Source organism: Sus scrofa, chromosome 9, assembly GCF_054392235.1.
Source record: "Sus scrofa isolate SSC_HxYL_T2T_F1_AM1 chromosome 9, Sscrofa_HxYL_maternal_Yorkshire_Landrace_v2.0, whole genome shotgun sequence".
Lineage (NCBI taxonomy): Eukaryota > Metazoa > Chordata > Mammalia > Artiodactyla > Suidae > Sus > Sus scrofa.
Window position 1 is genome coordinate 32,033,984 of NC_139391.1, and position 20,898 is coordinate 32,054,881.

The following is a 20,898-nucleotide window of genomic DNA, read 5'->3' on the forward strand; positions in this document are numbered from 1 at the left end:
ATTGACCACATGATCTCAGAAACATCTACGCTACTTTGAAAGCTCAGCACTCTCAGTTGCTCGTTAGAGAAACTGGACTTTGTAAGGAGAGCATGACCTTAGAAAATATATAATCCAGCCTCATTTTATTATCTAGAAAATCAGAACCTAGAGTGGGCAAGTGACTTTGTCCAAAGACGCTAGTAAATTCATGGCAATATCAGGCCTACAGGCTAGCTTTTTTGACTCTTAACCTAGAATACTTTCTTATGAAAGTTTTGTTTCATAACTACTAGTGTTTGAATCCACTTAGCTAGAATGGCTCAATGAGCTGGTTGTATTTTTTTAAATTTTTTATTAAAATATAGTTGAGTTACAGTGTTATGTTAGTCTTAGATACACAGTAAAGTGATTGTTGTACTTATTATATATATTTATATGCATATAAACTCTCATCTTACATTATAGTTATTATATTATACCCATTGTAGGTTATTACAAGATATTAAGAGCTGGTTGTTTTGATGCAAACATCTGGTCACAAGATTTTTTTTTTCTTCACTTAATGTGGCAAATAATGATCATATTATTCACTACCATGATAATTAAAATATGTCTTATACATAAAAATTCTCTTTTGTCTGAGTCAAGGATAATAAAATTAGATATTGTTTGGAATTACCTGGCTTCAGGTAAGAGAAACCCCCCTCAGGGAAAAGGAGAAATTCCTCAGAGATCAAGGGGAGTCTTTCGAAACCCCTGGGCAGAGGATGGGTCTTGCCTTCCATGGCCTGAAATCAGAGACTTCAGATTTGGGAACAGACTTTTCTCTGCCTACCCTGCCCCACACTTTCTGGAGGCTCTCTCACTTCTCCTTTTGGCTGCGTATCTGCCTCGTTCTTAGCTACTCTTCCAGACAGATTTTCTTGGCTGTGGACCACATCTGGTCATGATCTGCCTGGTTTTACATGATCTGCCTTTTCACATAACCAGCAGTTAGATCCAGAGCTTTGATGTCTCCATTCCTGCTCCTGAGAGAAACTTGACATTTGGCCCAGCCAGAGCCAGGGCCTTCCCTCACCTTATGTTCCAATAGCTACTACTCCCAGAATAGATAAGGGTCCTTTAATTATAAATCCTATGTGTTGGGGCACTTCCTGGAAAAAGGGCTTGGAGGGTGGGCGGTCATCCCAGAATTTGTTTATTGGAGTAAGAGAATATTAAATAGATTCCCTCTGAATCTATTTCTGAATAGATTGAAGCATGAGAAGTTTCTCTAGCAGACTTGTCAGCATCTTGGCTTTTGCCTTGCTGATTAGACTTGCTTTAGAGGATTTTTTGCTTTTCACATTTACCATTGTCAGTGTGGGCTTAAAATCTACTGGGCCTTTGTGCAATAATCCTGACACCTCAGAAAAATAACTCCCTGCTGTCCTTGAATCTATAAAATTCAGAAAGGAATGCCTGCTTCCTCTGGTCTGATGGAGTCACTTGGAGGTTTCAATGTGATAAAGTGTGTTATAGTGTCTAGTGCATTAAACCATTTACAATAACTGTGATCACTCACATTGCTAAAGGTTTTATTCAATTGTTGTGTAGCAAAACCCAAGGAGGAGATGAATTATGGTTGTATGGAAGTTCAGGGGCTAAGAGCATAGATCTGGGCTAGATAGAATTGGGTTTCTTTAACTTCTCTACTTACTAATCTCAGACCATGGACAAGTTACTCAATGTCTCTAAGCCTTAGGAAATAATAGTGATAATATTTACACGTGAAGCATTGCTTATAAGGCATGAGGGGTGGAAGTGGTTATGATGTTTAAATTACTAACGTTTATTCACACATTTTAATACAGTTAAAATTTAAATATTTGCAACCTTTTTTATGTTACAGAATCTGATGACCAAAACTACCGGGTAGAGGCTGTACATGCATTGGTGCACAAATTGCCAGAAAAAAACAGAGAGATGCTGGACATCTTAATAAAGCACCTGGTCAAGTAATTCTCTGACTTACATTGTTCACTTAATTTCTTGTTTTACATGTTCAGCTTTTAAACTTAAGCATGTTCATGTCTTTTTAAAGGATGTGATGGAACTTTTAACATTGCTGTTATAATCAGAGTCCATGAATGTAAAAACGATGTGGCAGTTTGTTTTTATGATATATCTATGTGTGTGCACTTATGTATGTTTATGATAGGCAAATAATTAATCCTTGCAACCGTTATACTAATGATGGTTTAGTATAAATTACCTGTCAACTTTAAAATATATGAAAGAGTATATAGTTCTTTCCCAACTCTTTCAGATGCCTTGTAAGCCCTAAGTTTGAAGTCCAGTTTTCTCTTCTTCTAGGGACAACAAATTCTGCTGGGTCAAACTGCCCCTCTCATGTTAGCTTCCTTTTCCAGATTTATAGTATCTCTTGGTCTTTGAAGATTTTTCTGACTCTTTACTTAACCTGTGTATTAAAAACTCTCAGAGTTCCTGCCATGGCTCAGTGGAAATGAATCTGACTAGCATCCTTGGGGACGCAGGTTCAATCCCTGGCCTTGCTCAGTGGGTTGGGAATCAGGCATTGGCATGAGCTGTGGTATAGGTCACAAATGTGGCTTGGATCTGGCGTTGCTGTGACTGTGGTGTACGCCAGTGGCTATAGCTCTGATTTGACCCCTAGCCTGGGAACCTCCATATGCCATGGATGCAGCCCTAAAAAGACAAAAAAAAAAAAAAAAAAAAGAAAAGAAAAGAAAAGAAAAAAGATAAAAACTCTCGATAGATATGGCATTAATCAAGTTTCTCCAGAGAAACAGAACCAATAGGATGGTGTATGTCTGTGCATATATTCATATATATAAGAGAGTGATTGATTGCAAGGAATGGGCTGCACAATAGTGGAAGTTGATTTGAGGGCAGGCTGGAGACCAAAAAAGAGTTGGTGTTGAAGCTCGAATCCAAAGCAGATCCTTCTAGAGGCAGAATCTTTCTTCCTCAGGGAAATGGTATCTTTTACTCTAAGACCTTCAGCTGATGTTGAAGGAGGCCCACCCACATTATGGAGTCTCCTTTACTCAAAGTCTGCTGATTCAAATGTTAACGTCATCTAAAAAAGTACCTTCACAAAAACATGTAGCATTATGTTTAACCAAATATCTGGGTACTGTGGCCTAGCAAATTTGACATATACCATTAACCATCACTGATTTATCTTGATTCTCTCTCTCTCTCTCTTTCACACACACACACTCCAGAAGTTTTTAGCCATGCAGCTACAAACAAAAGCCCAAATTCAGGTTTTTAAACTTACTTAAGAATTCCCTTATAGACTCATTTACAAAGAGGAACATTGTTTTTGGTCTCAATGAGTACCAGGATCCACAATCAAATGATTAATCCTTCCTTGTTTTCTGCAAAAAGTAACCCAATTTATGCTAATTTGAGCCATGCGCATTTGAGATAGTGCTGTATATCAATCAATCTAATCCAAACTTGCAGGATTTTAGATAATATGAATCGGCTCTCCCTGAAATAAAGAGGAACTCCACTAAGAATGACATCATTTCAAGTTCATTGTTATCTGTTGCCCATGTCAGCACCTCTTTTAGCTAACAAACAAGGCCTTACTATCCTCAGTCAGAATAACATCGTCTTGAGCTAAGTTTTTGAGTTGTGAACCTCTTCATGAAACGTAATTACGCTGTATTTAGTGGGCATTCATCTGCTGTTTTCAAGCTAGTTTTTTTAGCAAAGACCTTTAAAATGTACTTTTAAAATTTCATGAATGTCACATAAAATGTTTTTGCTTAATTATCCAGAATATCAGATAAACACAGCCTTTACTTTTAATTGCGAATTTGATACAGGAAGTAGCAGAGTAGGTTATCTGGCCACTGAAGAGTACTTAAAATTCTTCTGCGCAGCCTTCACCACCCTTCCTGGCTCTTTCTGGAACCTATGAAAGGTCCACCTCCACTGACTGAGCAGCGGCAGTGGAATGTGTGCCCACATCACCAATGACTTAAGTAAACTACCAACAACTAATAACACTCTTGGTCCCTAGATACCTTATTGGCTTAAGACCAGTGGCCTAAAGGAACAATGACTGACTCTAAATCTCCACTAATTAGCTCTGAGACATGATATAAATCATTGATTTCTTTCCGACAATACTTTGTCTTTAAAACAAGGGCATCTATGGTCTCTTCTCTGACTCAAATTTTAATACTAAAAGTGCAGCTGGGTATCTGCTTCATTCACAAGTTGAAGAAATGAGATACAGAACTGGCCGAAACATGGGACAATAGGGATCTCTATCAGCTCACTAGCCCAGCAGAAGGGAAATTCAATGAAGAAGAAATTGGCAATCAAAATATTTCATCTTCTGAATAATGTAGCCATCAACTCTCCTTTTCAAAACAGACCGGTTCTGTATGATTTCTAAATTTATTTCCTGTCAGCTTAATATTCTCTCATATTCTAGCTTACATATCCTACCAGGAACTCTTACATTTTAACAACAGTGGCTAGAGTCAGTTTAATTACAGGGAAGAATGTGGTTTTAAGATCATATTTTATTTAATTTAACTCATTTCATTCTCTCAACACTGCTGTGAAGGTTGTTATACTTTGTAGATGAGGGAACCGAAGCCTAGAGAAAGAGATTAAATAACTTGGCTGATTGCACCCAGCTTCCAAGTTAGAAGGACCTAAGCTTTAAATTCAGACAGACTCCACTGCCTTTACAGACAAACTAGTAGATTCTCTAATACATATTAAGCAATTAGTAGGTAATATTTGGTTATATAAAAAGGAAACTTGGAATTAAATTCTCAGCTAGTGCTCTCTGGGGCACAAGGGGAAAATTCAGTCAATGGGACAGTGAGCTCTTCCTGCTCTGTGCCAAAAGTCGCATGGATAATGCAGAATCCTGGATTCCTTGTAAGATTTTAGTTTTGCTTCTAGAATGGAATTAGAGTGCATGCTTTGTTGTGTTCCTTGCTAGAAATTTACAGTATAACAACCTGGCTGGGATTGAGATAGAAAAGGCAGTAGTTTACCTAGAAGACTTAGTTAAATAAATGAGATTTCCTTTTAAGAATGCATCCAATTGCCAAATTAAGTTCATTAACTAGTCAGAGTCATTTTTGAGAGTTCACTGGGATTCCTTTGCAATGGTCAGTAACATCAGAGGCTTTTCATTTCATTTTTGTTTTCAAACCAGCATGTCTCCTTGTCTTACTGTTTGCCTAGCACAGTGCTCAGCACTATTGAGACACTCAGGGAAGTTTTGGATGGATGGATGGATGGATGGATGGATGGATGGATGGATGGATAGATAGATGGATGGGTTGATTGATGGAAAGTAGGATGGGAACATGTCCTGGCCTATCATCTTATGTGGAGAGCTGAGGGAAACTCTTGATTTATGTCAGGACACCTGTTTTGAAACAAAATCTCTGTCCCTAATTTGCTGTGTCCTCAAGTACACATTTTTACTTTAAGAGCTGCTTTTTAAAAAGTCTATACAGGAGGAAAATTTGACTTCCTGGAAGGGTTAGGTGCGATATAATCTATGAAAATGCCTGGCAGTAGGTTCTCGATTAATATGTCTGGTGAATCCCAAAGTGATTACAGCCAGTCTACTCTTAATCATCTGTTCTAGCAAGTACCAAACAGCTGATAATCTCTCTAGGCCACTTGCACTTGATTTAGGAAATCAAGATTTTTTTTTTTTCCTTCAACAGATGGACCATTGTAATTATGTCTTACTTGGGCTAACGTTAACTTTTTATATCTTTTTAGACTAGACCCACTAATGCTGGTTGGGGGTGGCCAAACCTGACTATTTGGGAAAATTAATCTATAATGGCATATTTATATTTTATGCCATAAATTTGGTGGATGAGAACATTCCACATTATTGAACATATAACTTAAAATATTTTTGTTGCTCTTATTTGCAGAGTGTCACTACATAGCCAACAAAATCTCATGACTGTCTCAAATCTTGGGGTCATATTTGGTCCAACTCTAATGAGAGCACAGGAAGAAACTGTGGCTGCCATGATGAATATTAAATTTCAGAATATCGTTGTTGAAATTCTGATAGAGCACTATGAAAAGGTAGGCTGAATTTTCACTTGAAAGTGTAAAATCTTATCTTCCTTCTAAGAAGGAATTTTGCCTTTGTGTCATCTAGGATCTTCATAGTGTGATCTTAAATTCCTATGTGGTGTCAGTCTTGTAAATTTTGTATAAATTACCTCTTCATGAGGACTTTGATTTTTTTTTTTTCTTGTTCATCATTTAAGTGCTTCTCAATAAATCCTCTAGGTAGATTCTATGTCATTTGCTTGTCAACATTCTTTTCTTTAGTATGTATGTAGTTATTTTTTTGCTCATACTCAAAGAATACTTTAGAATCACTTGGTTAAGTCTATTTTAGCTTTTTTCATCTCTTTGGAATTAGACTCTCATTATACAGCAGACCTAATATTCTAAATAAAAGAAAAAAAAATTCAGGGAAGTCTTGAAATCCTTTCTATATCCAGTTCCAACAGAGGCTTTTTTAAAAAAGAGTCTGATCTTAGAATAACTGTGAAAGTGAGAAATTGGGAAGGCCAAATTGATTGGATTATTAAGCAAATTCAGCCACCGAAAGTGTAAACATTGTGATCCATTTATGTCTGCTCTAGGCTTTATGAGAGAATGGCTGTGCCTCTCTTTTTCCCTGGTTCCTTTTCAGTGCCTGTAGAAGCATATCCTTCATGCCTATCTAAGACCATAAATGCTCTCACAACCCTGCATTTTGTGTCTGTGTTCAGACCTCTGTGGGCAGCTCGTCACATTCCTTGACAGCTCAGGGCCCCAGGCGTGCCAGCAACTTCTCCTGAGAAGCAAGGGGCTTCTCAGCTGGGGAATGATACAGAACGAGCCCCTTCCCATCAGATTATGTTCCACATGAAGGGAAGAGAGAATATAACAGTAAAAAGTATCAGTGTGTCTTGACAGAGACATTTGTTAATATTTGACACCTTCCTTAAAATTATTGGCAACTCTGAGCTTCACTGTTAGGGAATGGGGAAAAAGAAAAAAGAAAACCTAGGGAGACAGCATTACTCAGTATAAATGGGAAAGAAAGTTATAATTGCTCCAGGATGTTTATTTTTATACTAAGTATCTCTTGTCATGTGACTGATTAAGTAGCATAGAGTTGTAGGATTATTTTATAATTTTAAAAATGTATTTGTTGATGGTCAGATTCACCCTTCTATTGACCTCAGTCCATTTTTCTTCTATGTAGATTTTTCATACTGCCCCAGACCCAAGCATTCCTCTTCCTCAGCCTCAGTCTCGATCTGGATCCCGAAGGACACGTGCCATCTGCCTGTCCACAGGCTCCCGGAAGCCCAGAGGGAGGTATACTCCATGCTTGGCAGAGCCCGATAGTAAGTGCATCAGCCCCAGGGAGATACTTTCTCCCTTAATTCAGCTTTATCACACCTTCGTGGTAATTGGGTAGAAATAGACGTTCTTATGGATGCTATCTCCCCAGCACCTGCCCCCCCCCCCATTTACATATTCTCTGTCAAGACAGCTGGAAGGTACCTTGGGCTAGCAGATTCATTACTACTACAAAGGGAAAAAAATAGTTTGCTCAGTGCCCTTTTTCCCTGTAACTGTGATGAAGTACATCGGGTACTGCTTTGTAGCAGGTTTTGTCCTGTTGTCAAAGTGTGAGAGAAGAAAGCAAGAGAAAGTCTGGCTGAGGCAGTCACTTTCTTTCTTCCTTTCACATTATGTTCTTAAAGCATCATCTCTTGGGTGTCAAAGTGCCTGGAAGAGAGAAAAGAAATAAAAAGAGAATCTAGATCACACATTATCACTAACTTACTTTTCTCAGCCAAGTCCCGCCATAAGGTGGACTGCAACTTGGGCCCAAAGCCTGTGTCAAACTGTGGCCATTTTCTTTGTATTTTATACTCTCAATCCTCCCCGCACCCTAGTTTTCCTCCCAATCAGTATTTAATAGAAAACACTATTTTTTAATTTATGTGTAGTATTTGAATACTTTATTATAATTTCTCTAATTTGTTTTCTTAGACCTTACTTTTAGGAACATTGAAAAATACCCCCAGGTAAATATCTAGTTTTCTTACATTGCTTTATTTTAAAGAAAAGGAAAAAAATCCTTTCTTTAAAAATTATAAGCAGTTGTTAATTTGCAGCTGACATTTCATGGTGCCTTTGAATAAAAAGGACTCAGATACATTGTAACTCAGAATCAACTAAGATCATAAAAATGAAAGAAAGCAGAAACATCTCAATATTTCCCCCTTTCCATTGGTTTCTTATAGTATCATCATCCAGGACTCTTTATTTTTCTTACTTTTGAGTCCTATTTCAGAAACACATTTTGTCTGTGTTCAAGTCAACACTCTAATGTTTCAAGTAACATTATTTCATAGGGGCAGGCCACAAAGAAAACCTCCCCTTGAATAATTTTTTTTTTTTCAGGGCCACACCCGCAGCTTATGGAGGTTCCCAGGCTAGGGGTCTAATTGGAGATATAGCTGCCAGCCTGCGCCACAGCCACAGCAATGCAGGATCCGAGCCACATCTGTGACCTGCACCACAGCTCACAGCAACGTTAGATCCTTAACCCACTGAGCGAGGCCAGGGATTGAACCCGCAACCTCATGGTTCCTAGTCAGATTCGTTTCCGCCGCGCCACAACAGGAACTCCCCTTGAATAATATTGAACAATTCTGGGGAGTACCCTGGTGGTCTGGTGGTTAGAATTTTGATGCTTTCATTGCTGTGGCTCAGGTTCAATCCTTGGTCTGGGAACTCAGATCCCACATCAAGCCTCTGCGCACTGTGGCCAAAAAATTTTTAAAAATAAATAAAAATGTGTTCACCAAGTTCAAATTCATATTTTAAAGCTTTCCTCAGAACAGAGGACAGTTCTGCATACCAGATAAAGACCTACCACTTCAGTAGGGTCAGTGGTCTCACAAAGAGCTGGTCTTCTTTTCTGCCCCCACCCCCGCCCTTGCTCAGGTGACTCCTATAGCAGCAGCCCGGACAGCACACCCATGGGAAGCATCGAGTCACTTTCCTCCCACTCCTCTGAACAAAACAGCACAACAAAGTCTGCTTCCTGCCAGCCCAGGGAGAAGTCTGGGGGGATTCCTTGGATTGCATCCCCATCACCTTCCAACGGACAGAAAAGTCTTGGTCTCTGGACCACTAGTCCTGAGTCAAGTTCTAGAGAAGATGCAACCAAAACAGATGTAGAATCAGATTGCCAGAGCGTTGCCTCAGTCACTAGCCCAGGGGATGTGTCCCCACCCATAGACCTGGCCAAGAAAGGGCCATATGGGCTTTCAGGACTGAAAAGAGCCTCAGCTTCCTCTCTGAGATCCATCTCTGCAACTGAAGGTAAGCCAGCAGGGAGCCTGGTGACATCATTGTCTTCATGTCACCTGCTGGATTCAGGAGGGAAAAATTAATAGTGAAGAGACAGACAATGCTTATCTGCTTTGTTCCTGAGCTAGGATTTTTAAAACTCCTGCGTGCTGTGACTTTTCCCTGTATCTTTCCATCTCTGTGAGATGATGTCTTTGTAATTACTGTAGATTGTGATCTCCCTGAGTGATGGGCTGCTGTGCTCAAAGAACATTCTGTACCTTCTCATTTGGACTCAGAGAAAAATGCTTCCTTTTGTTATGCGCATGCACTGTGTTACTGCTGTTATTTTGTCTAATAGCACCTTGCCTGTTTTCTTGGGCTTTCTTTTTAGGAAACAAGAGCTACAGTGGATCCACTCAAAGCTTAACTTCTATAGGTTCCAAAGAGACGCCCAAAGTGCCACCAAACCCAGACCTGCCTCCAAAAATGTGCAGTAGGTTAAGGCTGGACACTGCCTCCAGCAATGGCTACCAGCGACCTGGCTCCGTGTAAGTGGGAGAGCAGTTGTTTGGTATTTGCTGTGTCTCCCAGGGACACACAGAGATTGAATATGTGCACAGGAAACCTTAGGATTCGCTCAGCCGAATACTCATCTGTAGAGTGGGTACAGTCAACTTCTGCAGGACCCTATTCTTTTCTACAAGTGATATGAAAGTTAGTGTGCTTAGGATAGACGTGAAATCTCACAGGACATGCTTTGGGTACTTTTCTTAGAAGCAGAGCTATAGCTTAATTTAAAGATACGAAAATAGATGCATATACATTTAGAATGGATAAGCAATGAGGTCCTTCTCTATAGCACAGAGAACTATATCCAATCACTTGTGATAGAACATGATGGAAGGTAATATGAGAAAAAGAATTCACACACACACACACACATATATGACTGGGTCATTTTGCTGTACAGCAGAAATTGACAGACTATTATAAATCAACTATAATAAAAACAATTTTTTTGAAGAAAACAGGTGTATAATATAGTGGTTTTAGGCTTTGAACCTAGATGCCCACCTATAAAAGCTAAGTATCTACCACTCAGCTATGAGCCCTGCCCACATACCCACCCCGCCCTGTCTTTGCTGGAAATACAATTGCTTTTTTGCTGGTGAGGGTTGTCTATCATATGTCTCCCCTACCTGAGTATTCACCAGTTTAAATAACTCATAGAGAACAAGGAGAATGAAAGGCAAAAGGATGTGCTTCTAATCAGAAGAATTGACCCAGAAGTATAAAGGCTGATAGGGTAGAGTGTATAGAGGAGAATGGAAAGGGGGTCAAGAAGAGAAAATGTGAGGCTAGGTAAACAAGGGAACAGGATGCAAAGAGGATAGTTGTGGGGTTTTTTTTGTCGTTTTTGTTTTTGTTTTGCTTTTTAGGACCCCACCCACAGCATATGGAAGTTCCAGGCTAGGGGTTGAATCAAAGCAATAGCTGCCAGTCTACACCACAGCCACAGCAACATGGGATCCGAGTTGTGTTTGCGACCTACACCGTAGCTCACAGCAACACTGGATCCCCAACCCACTGAGCAAGGCCCGGGATCCAACCCGCATCCTCATGGATACTATTTGAATTTCTTTCCACTGTGCAACAGCGGGAACTCCGAGGAGTTTTTTTCCCTTTCCCGTATTTTTCTGACTTCTGCTGAGCTTTTCCAAATGCTGTATGAGTATTAGTGAGTGTCTTTATGTATATTATTCCTTTCAAAGTCCAGTGTCTTTTTGCAGTTCTCCCAAACCTTGTTTGGGGGATGATTAGAACTAATACTGGAAAATCAGGAGAAAAGTCCACACACTCTCAGGTAGTAAGTGGCAGAGGTGGCATTCTAACCCACGGTCCTCTGTCTTGAGGCGGTGCTGTGTCTATTACCCATTTTTAATATGGTGGTATTCTTGACATTTTACTGACTCATTGAAAGCCAGTAAGGTATTCTATTAAGTCTGTTTCCATAAGAACAGTGTCTCAAATTCATTCCTCCATCCCTTACCAAAGGACAAGAACCTTTGGTTTCAGAGTATGTTTCACGTATGTTATCTATCTTGGTCAAGAGATGCAGAATGGATGGATATATTTGTGAATCTGTCTGTGCCCCAGTGTGTATAGTTCCAGCCCTGAAGGGAAATTAAGTTTAAAGCCAAATATGTCAAGGGAGATAGGATAATATAAACTCTGTCCTTTGTGAGGGAAAGAAAAGAGCTTATATTTTGTGATTTTAATGATAAAGTAGAAATTAAATTGTAGAGTGCATGTTCTGTATTAGGTGTCAAATGTTCTTTCAGATTATCAAATGATGCAGCTTTGGGAGAAATGTTTGTCCATTAAAGACATAAGATAGATTTTAAAAATCTAGTTTAAGATGTAATTTTAAAAATCTTGTAATCTCTTTTTAGTAAATCTAGAAGCTTTTTCTGATTACCTAGGGTGTTTTCATTCTTTTCACTCTACCCACTAGTCTTACCTTTTCAAATAGATGCCTTTCTCTGCTCATGATTTGAAACGGAATTTGAATCTGCAAATTTATTTATGGGCCGTATTTTCACTTTATAGGAAATGTTTTCAAATATTTTAAAACTACATGAAACAATTTTAGATGCAGTTTTGTCTTAACAGAATAAAAAACAGTTCTTTTGTCTTGTTGGTATGGTCTTCCCTTGTGGCTCCACAGGAGTCAATAATATTACTTCCAGGAGCAGAGTGGTGAGAAAAAATCTTCCTTTTACCCCTTCCCTAGTTTTCGGAGGTACAAAAAATGAGCCCAGTAAGATCCTCAGAGGAGGTAGCTTTAGGCGTCTTACAGTCTGATACTAAGTGAGCCAGAGACTAGATCTAAAAACATCTTCGACGTTAAAGCTTAAAACAATTAAAATTTTGAGGGGAACCTTTAACTAATCATTTTTTGTTTTATGTGACTGATAACCCTGAATTTCCCTCTGAGCTAAATGATTTTCTAACGGATTTTAATGAAACGTGCATTTTAAAATTATTTTTCAGCGTGGCGGCAAAGGCCCAGCTGTTTGAAAATGTTGGTTCACTTAAGCCAGTTTCTTCTGGGCGGTAAGTTCTCAAAATGCTTTAAAAAAAAAAACCCAAAACATAGCGGTGACTTTGTAGCCTTGTGTTGACATGGCGAGCCATGTTTGATAGCTCTGGCCTTCAGCTGTGCAGATGGTCAAATCTATGTCTGCTCTCTCTTCACGGGAAAAGGTCATGACCGTATGCAGTGTTCAGTGTCTCAACTCAGACTGTGACAGTGGTCCCGTGTTCGCTAAAGCCTTCGCAAAGGAAGGGTTCTAAGCAGATCGTTTTCTAAAACACACAAGTTGCCATAACCCTTTGCCCACTAAAGACTCTTTTAATGACAGTTTGTGGAAGATTTTCAAAACAAATTTTTTTGGTTTGTAAAAGTTATAAAACTTTTTTCTGGAAGAAGCTTCATGAACATGCATTTAAAAGATTGTGCTTACTCTTAATGGCAACTCTGGTGCTGTAGAACTGACTGCCCTGGGTGGCTCTGGTTTACAGGCAGGAAGTAGTAAAATGCTTGTTGAAAGGGCATATAAATGAAAATGAAGGACAGACCTTTTTTTTTTTTTTTTTTTTTTTTTTTTTTTGATGCACTGAGGAAATTTTGAGCTTTCCATATCCAGCTAATCAAGGCAATGAGGGAAAGGGAACACAGATAATTGAAGTATTGCTGTGAAGTTCTTTTAGAAGTTATTCAGGAATTCTTGCTGTGGTGCAATGAGTTAAGAATCCAGCTGCAGCAGCTCTGGGCACTGTGGAGTCGTGGGTTCTATTGCCAGCCCAGTGCACTGGGTTAAAGGATCCGGCATTGTCACTGCTACAGCATAGGTCACAGGTACAGCTCCGATTCAGTTCCTGGCCTGGGAACTTCTGTATGCCATGAATGTGGCCTTAAAAAAAAAAAAGTTATTCAACCATAGAATGTTTATTGACTTTATAAAAGTATGTGAACTTTTTCAGCAAACATTAATTAGGCACCTACTCAATATTGGGCTTGTCCTAGCTTCTAGGGATAACAATGACCTTCAAAGTCTGTTTTCTTCCAAAGCCTAGCGAGGGCCTTTGTGTGTTAGTGTTTTTAACTCTGCAGAGTAGAGCCCCTTTGGTGTCTTACTAGGATGATGGTCAATGCCTTGCATTCATATAGCAGATCACATAGTAACTGAATGTACCTTACCTCTATAGCATCTTTATCTTCTTATATTTATCAAGGCATGGTGAAAACTAGGCACCAGGCATGTCAAAACATGATTTTTCTGAAACTGTCACCACTGTGAGGCCTTTGTGTAAGGGATTTACCCTTGCTTCTTATCTGTCTTGCTAAATGATTGAATTGCTCCACTAGATGGAGCCCTTTTATTAGGAAGCTCTAAACAGTCTGTTAGAACCCAAGTACTGGAAGCAAAGAGAATCTTTTAAGAGCTTTAAGACAGCAAGGTATTAATGAAGTAAATCAGTATATGACATTAAATTGATGAAGCTGTTATTTAATAAGTTTACTCAGATGTTCAACAACCAACCTATGCATTTATAATATGTTTTCACATTCTGAATACTCTAAATCACAAACTTGGAGCTCACTCGATGGTACAGTGAAGCTTGAGTCTTCTCTGTCAGTCAGTCTGCAGCACTTGAGGACGGTGTCATAATTTTTCACCTGCCCTTTCATTTTGCTTAGCTTTGCCTGCCTGTATGAATTTTCTTTTTCTTTTTTCTTTTTCTTTTCTTTTATTTGGCTTTTTAGGGCCGCACCTGCAGCATATGGAAGTTCCCAGGCTAGGGGTCGAATCAGAGTTGTAGCTGGCAGCCTACACCACAGCTGCAGCGACGCAGGATCCGAGCCTCATCTGCAACCTAAACCAGAGCTCACAGCAGTGCTGGATACTTAACCCACTGAGCGTGGCCAGGAATCAAATCCACATTCTCATGGATACTAGCCGGGTTTGTTATTGCTGAGCGACAGTGGGAACTCCAGAAATCCATTTTCTTAAAGTGAGGGTCATAGTTCTCTTTTTGACGAACTGTCGTCAGTGTACACAGCAATGTATTTGAAGTACATGGTAAATTCTCCATAGATGGTCTCTATAATAATAACTAATATAGTTATAGTTATTATTATTAAATTTGCTTAAGATATTCAAGCCTCTAATTATATATTTGAGGAGTTCCCATTGTGGCTCAGTGGGTTAAGAACCCAACATAATGTCTGTGAGGATGTGGGTTCTATCCCTTGCCTCACTCAGTAGGTTAAGGATCCAATATTGGTGCAAGCTGTGAGCAGCGTAGGTCGAAGATGCGGCTCAGATCCCCCATTGCTGTGTCTGTGGCATTGGCTAGCAGCGATAGCTCTGATTCGACCCTAGCCTAGGAACTTTCATATGTCACAGGTGAAGCCCTAAAAAGAAAAAAGTTTAAATATATATATTTGGTATTTGAACATTAACTCTTAACAGTCACTTGATACCTTTGTGTACCATTAAATATAGCTGAACAACAGATAGACAGTGAGGGCCTCTCCCTCACTAACCTCCTACAATGCCTGTTTTGCTTTCTTTCTAAGGAATTTAGGATTACTCTTGAATTAGACATCAAGGATTTACAGAACCAGTAGTGGGTAGTAGGAAGACTAGCCATGTTTGGGAAAGAGACCAGCTGGGAGATTTTAGTGGATCACCCCAGGCAACAGAAAAGTAGCCCCTCTAGGTTCACTGCAGATTGAGAGTCCTTGAGCAAAGAGGTGATCTAATCGGTGATGCACTTGATCCAATCATCCAAGCGGCTTTTCCAGGAGGTTGTTGAAGGGAAGAGAACCATTTAGAGTAGAAATGGTGATATTTAAAAGACCTTACTGAGGGCATTTTAAAAAGCATGAAAAACTCTAAGGAGAATTTTATGGATGGAACTAGGACAAGCAATTGTTTGAATAGTGGGAATGAGAGACAGGTAAAAAAGATTCTAAGTCCTCAAGATTATGAGAAAGAATGGTAATTTAGCTTCTGAGCTTGGCTTATGAGATTATCTAGAGGAGCAAGCAAAGTTTTGGCCACAATGTTTGAGAAGCCTAAGGAGCATGAGAGGCAGTTAGAGACACGCAGCTGGAACCAGGAGAGAGCATGTAGTTCGATGCTGTTTGAGAGATTTCTCCACAGCAGTTGCACTGCATAGATAAAGGCAGTGTTACCCAGCAGTGAAAAGAGAAATGGCTGGGCATTGATCTTTGAGCCATGGTTTCATTTAAGGATCTGGCAAAGAAGAAGGTGAAGGAATGATCAGGAGAAGAAAGCAAGGTCAATGTGGTAGAAGCTGCAGAAAAATCCAGGAGATCATTCGAGGAGGGCACTGGTTTTAACCTCTAATACCTCACTGGAAATCTTTAAGAAGTCAGGTTCAGGAGAGTGAGAGGGGCCACTCTGGCAGGGAACTTGACCTGCCAGACTAGTTACAATGAAGATTCCTGAGTTTACCACAGACTCTGTATACCAGAATATATGAGACTGATGCCAGGAGAATATGCATTTTAGACAGCCGACCCAAGTGATTCTTACGTACTAAAGAAAATTTGAGAACCATTGAAATAGAGAAAAATGCCATAGTACTTGGCATGGCCCTAAGCAGACATTATTTTACAGGGGTTTTTTTGTTTGCTTTTTCTCTCAATCTGTAAAATGCTTTCAGGAGCCAAAAATCACTAGGTTCTGTCTCACCATCAAAGGTCTGTAGCAAACAGTACGCTGAAAGCTTTCATCTCTGTCTCTGAATTATACCGAGCACTGGGGAAGATTCACTTTTGAGTAGTACAGTTTGTTTGTTTGTTTGTGTGTTTGTTTTTGCCACACCTATAGCATGTAGAAGTTCCCAGGCCCAGGATCAAACCTGCGCCACAGCAGTGACCCAAGCCACTGCAGTGACAACACTGGATTCTTAACCCACTGTGACACAAGAGGACTCCCTAAAATAGTATAATTTAGGCAAGCTATACCAGTATCTTTTGAAGGTTGAATTGATAATTAAGTGCCTTAGAATTAAGAGAATTAAGAATCAAGTGCCTGGCTTATTATAAGCAATCAAATACCTCTAGTATCATAATTGAAAACCAATATTTTCTTTATAGTTACAAAGCACTAAGACGAAGTCTTCTCATTTAGTGAATTTCAGTTTTTAAAATGCTGTAAGTCACTGGTTCAGAGCACAGTGACTCGTGTATGACACACATAAGATAAAGCACTGTGACACACATAAGACAAATGAAGCCTTGATTATTAAAAATAAACCCTTTTTCTCTTTTTTTGGAGAATATCAAGGATAATAAACTAAAAAATTTAATAAAAATCACCTCTCATTTCGTCACCTAAAGACAAGCATATTTTGGTGCACAGCCATTTATTTTATTTTATTTTTTTTAATTTTTTTTTTCCCACTGTACAGCAAGGCCATTTAATTTTATCTAATGACAGTGGATCTCAAACTTTTTTGTCTCAAAATAGCTTATACAATTTTTAAAAAAATTGGATATCTCCAAAGAGCTTTTCTTTTATCATTTACATTTGTTGATATTTATCATATTATAAATTTAAACTGAGAAAAATTTTAAATGTTTATAATTTATTTAAAAGAAAAATAAACTCATGCAACTAAAGGGTACTAGCAAGACACAGGAGTGATTATTCACTCTTATTAACAGTGAACAATTATTAATAGTAGAAGCGGTTTTTTTTTTCAGTGACATATTCTTGAGACATTACTGATTATGTTTAAGTGGAGTCACCAGATGTATACTAATTCAGCAACCAAGAGATCATAGCTTTTAGCTTGACTGCTATAATATTAATTTCTCTTGGCCTTCATTTCTACATATAGAAGATTGACCAAGGAAGTATGTAGATTTCCTTTGAAAATCCAAACTCATTATATGAGCCAACTCACCTGGATGATCACCAGTTTCCCAGCATTTGGAGTCACCGTGTTCTTTAAAACCAAGTCAGATGGTTTATGGGACTACCCCCAAGGCATCGCGAGGTCTAGCCTTTCCATCTCTTCCAAAGACCGTTTTTGTTTGTTTGTTTGTTTGTTTTCTTTTTAGGGCTGCACCTGTGGCATATGGAAGTTCCCAGGCTAGGGGTTGAATTGGAGCTGCAGCTGCTGGCCTACACCACAGCTACAGCAATGGGGGATCCGAGCCATGTCTGCGACCTGCACCACAGCTCATGGCAACACTGGATCCCTGACCCACTAGGCGAGGCCAGGTATCGAACTCGCATCCTCATGTCAGGTTTGTTTCCCCTGGGCAACAAAAAGAACTCCCCATAGGCCATATTTTTAATGTGGTTAAGACAGCAATTGTTTCTCTCCTTCCCCTAGACGAGGCCACACAGGAGCCTTCTCTTCCATGTTGCTGTAACCTACCATGCTGCAGTCAGCATCCATCTCTTCATGATGCCCCTGCCAGGAGTTCAGGAACTAACATTATTGTACATTCATGCAGATCGCTTTAATATCTGGCATAAATGGAAATAAATGGATGCTCATAACACATTCCATTAGCTATCAGAGCAGTGTCCTCTCAGGACACTGAGAGTGTCCTCCTCCTTCTTCCAGATTCCCCTTGAGTGTACCTTGAGAACCACTCCTCTGTGAAAAACACAGAAAAGGACCCCATGAAGGTGGTGTTCATAATCTTATTCCTACCGTGGTGCCCAACAAAGTAGATGCTTGACAGAAGTGTTGGGTAAACAAATAAAATACACATTTTAACCTGAAAAGACTTTGTTATTCACTTTTTCACTCCATTTGTAATGGAGTTGCAGTATGCTTGTTTTTGACATAGCAGCTTTAACTCTACATGCTCCCAAACGAGATTTTTAGCATTGAGGCATTCAGTACTCAGACATCCAAGGCAGAAACAGCCTGTATTTCTTGACAAAAACCTAACAAAAGAGTATGGGACTAATTTTAAGAAATCTCCACCCAGTGAACAAGAAGCAAATGTGTGTTCACTGCATTATTTATAAATGTTTATTGGGAATTGTCATGGGCAGTTTTAGAAGTCTTGTAAATTTTTTTGCCTTGCATGCTAACACTGTTCCATGTCATATGTTTCTTCTATAGTGCTATTTATAGTAGCTCCTTAATAATTCATTGCATTTGGTGTATTTTATTTATTAAATCCTCCACTGATGAACACTTAGATTGTTGTGATTTGTTTGTCTTTAGCTTTTCTATGTGGTTACTTCTTTGGCACCTTTTAAACTGTATCTTCCTATTCCTATCACAGGTGCTTTCCCAGGAGTTCCCTGGTAGCCTAGTGGTAAAGGATTCGGTGCCATCACTGCCATGATGGCTCTGGTTTGACTCCTGGCCAGAAAACTTCCGCATACCATGGGCATGTCCCCCCCGCCCAAAAAATGTATTCCAAGTCCCTTCAGGAGTGAAATTCTCAGGTTACAAAAAAATGTGTATCAATTTTGATTTGGTAAATTCTTTATTTTGCTTATGATTAAGATAAGCATTTTGAATCTTGCACATTGACCCTATCAAACCTTTTAAGTCTACTCATCAGCATTAGACAGTGTTTAGAATTAGGAATGGGGCTTGTAAACAGATCGTCTTCCAAATGATAAGAGAGGAAATGGCTTTCAAGACAGTGAGCATCGTTACCTTACTCTCCCAGGCGACAAGAAGCAGGATTTTCAAAATCCCTTTTCAAAAGATATTAGAATCTTCTGAAGAAAGGCACAATAGGTGACAGTGTTATTTTCACATCTTCTTCAATACACTGAGGCAGTAAAAGAGGAAGCATTAGCACCTGGAGAGAAAACTTCACTATCGCAGATTCCACATTAAGTCACAAAGCTCTCTGATGAGTTAACATCTGTAGTTACAGATCTCAGCAAAATAAAATTATGCCTGTCTAGTCACATGCACAGATAGTTGAAAAGTCATCACAAATTATTTTGTGCTGTATATTTTGACACATTTAACAGTATCCATTTTTTTAGTTATATAATTATTCTGTATGTCTACCCTCATCTAGTCCCAGAAAATACTATTATGAGAACATTCACATCTGAAATATTAATAAAAATAATTGGCTTCCATTTAAAGTATAATATGAAAAATTATATCATTATAAGGATTATTATATTGTAATCATTTCTATAACTCTAGAATTTGTTTCCTTATGCACCTCTTAATTTAATTTAATGGTTCAAAGTAATAAGACAATGTTTATTGGTAGAAATCATTCCTTCTAGAAAAAAACTTGACATTTAAAAAAATCTTTAGGGGTTCCTGTTGTGGCTCAGCTGGTTAAGGACCTGACATTGTCTCTGTGAGGATGCAGGTTCAATCCCTGGTCTTACTCAGTGGGTTAAGTTTCCAGCGTTGCCATAGGCCATGACATAGGTCACACATGCAGCTCAGATCTGGTGCGGCTGTGGTATAGGCCGGCGACTGCAGCTCCCATTTGACTCCCAGCCCGGGAACTTCCATATGCTGCAGGCATGGCCCTAAAAAGAAAAATAATAATTATTATTATTGTTAATATTTTTTTGGGGGGGAAATCTCACCTCTGATGATCTGAAATAAAAGTGGCAAGTAAGTAAATAAAGCTTTAAGGTACCCATGAGACTCTATGTAGCTGGAAAAATAACCTATTTAGCAGGATCCCAAGAATTGAATAATAGCATTCTTTTAGAACAGCTTATGTTGTTTGTTACAAGCCAGGTGTTACCCTTGAGGGAGTTGCCTGGAAACACAAGGAAGGCTTTGGTTGTGCTGTCAGTGTGCTCTGGTTACACAAGTGTGCTCAGTTTGTCAAATGCACTTATGCACACTTACATGTGCACGTTAATGTGTATCATGCTTCAATTATAACTAAAAACAGGTATAATTTTTTTAAGAATAGTTTTAAGGGAATTCCCACTTTGCCACAACGGGATCAGTGACGTCTCTGCAATGTTAGGACGTAGGTTAAATACCCAGCCTAGCACAGTGGGTTAAAGGGTCCAGCGTTGCTGTCACAACTCCAGGCTCGGATCTGATCACTGGCCTGGAAACTCCACATGCCACAAGACAGCCAAAAAAAAAAAAAAAAAATATATATATATATATATATATATATATATAGTTTTTGTGATTGAGTTGAGTGTTGTGGTTTTCATAAATTGTCTTTTGTTCTTTCAGCCAAGCCAAAGCCATGTACTCCTGTAAAGCAGAGCACAGCCATGAGCTTTCCTTCCCACAGGGGGCGATATTTTCTAATGGTAAGCACACCCATTCCCTTGGCTTAGTTTATTATCATATGGAATAAAGAGTTGTGTAGCAATGAGAGTCTAAAGTTGGAGCCAGGAGACCCAGAATCACATCCAGGCCCTGCCTCTCGTATCTGTACAAGTGAACACATCAAATCCCTCTGAA

General features: G+C 39.1%; 1 protein-coding gene across 2 annotated transcripts in view; it reads left to right on the top strand.

Annotated features, from left to right (window-relative positions):
- ARHGAP42 (Rho GTPase activating protein 42) overlaps nt 1–20,898 on the top strand; it is a 280,435-nt gene that overhangs the window by 253,577 nt on the left and 5,960 nt on the right. For both annotated transcript variants that reach the window (XR_014815100.1, XM_021062699.2), the window contains exons 17-23: nt 1,874–1,979; nt 5,946–6,105; nt 7,286–7,430; nt 9,046–9,426; nt 9,788–9,944; nt 12,451–12,513; nt 20,665–20,744. Coding sequence is in view for 1 of the 2 variants with exons in the window: in XM_021062699.2 (XP_020918358.1) it covers nt 1,874–1,979; nt 5,946–6,105; nt 7,286–7,430; nt 9,046–9,426; nt 9,788–9,944; nt 12,451–12,513; nt 20,665–20,744 (1,092 nt within the window). In the remaining variant the exon portion in view is untranslated. The remainder of the gene's footprint in view (nt 1–1,873; nt 1,980–5,945; nt 6,106–7,285; nt 7,431–9,045; nt 9,427–9,787; nt 9,945–12,450; nt 12,514–20,664; nt 20,745–20,898) is intronic.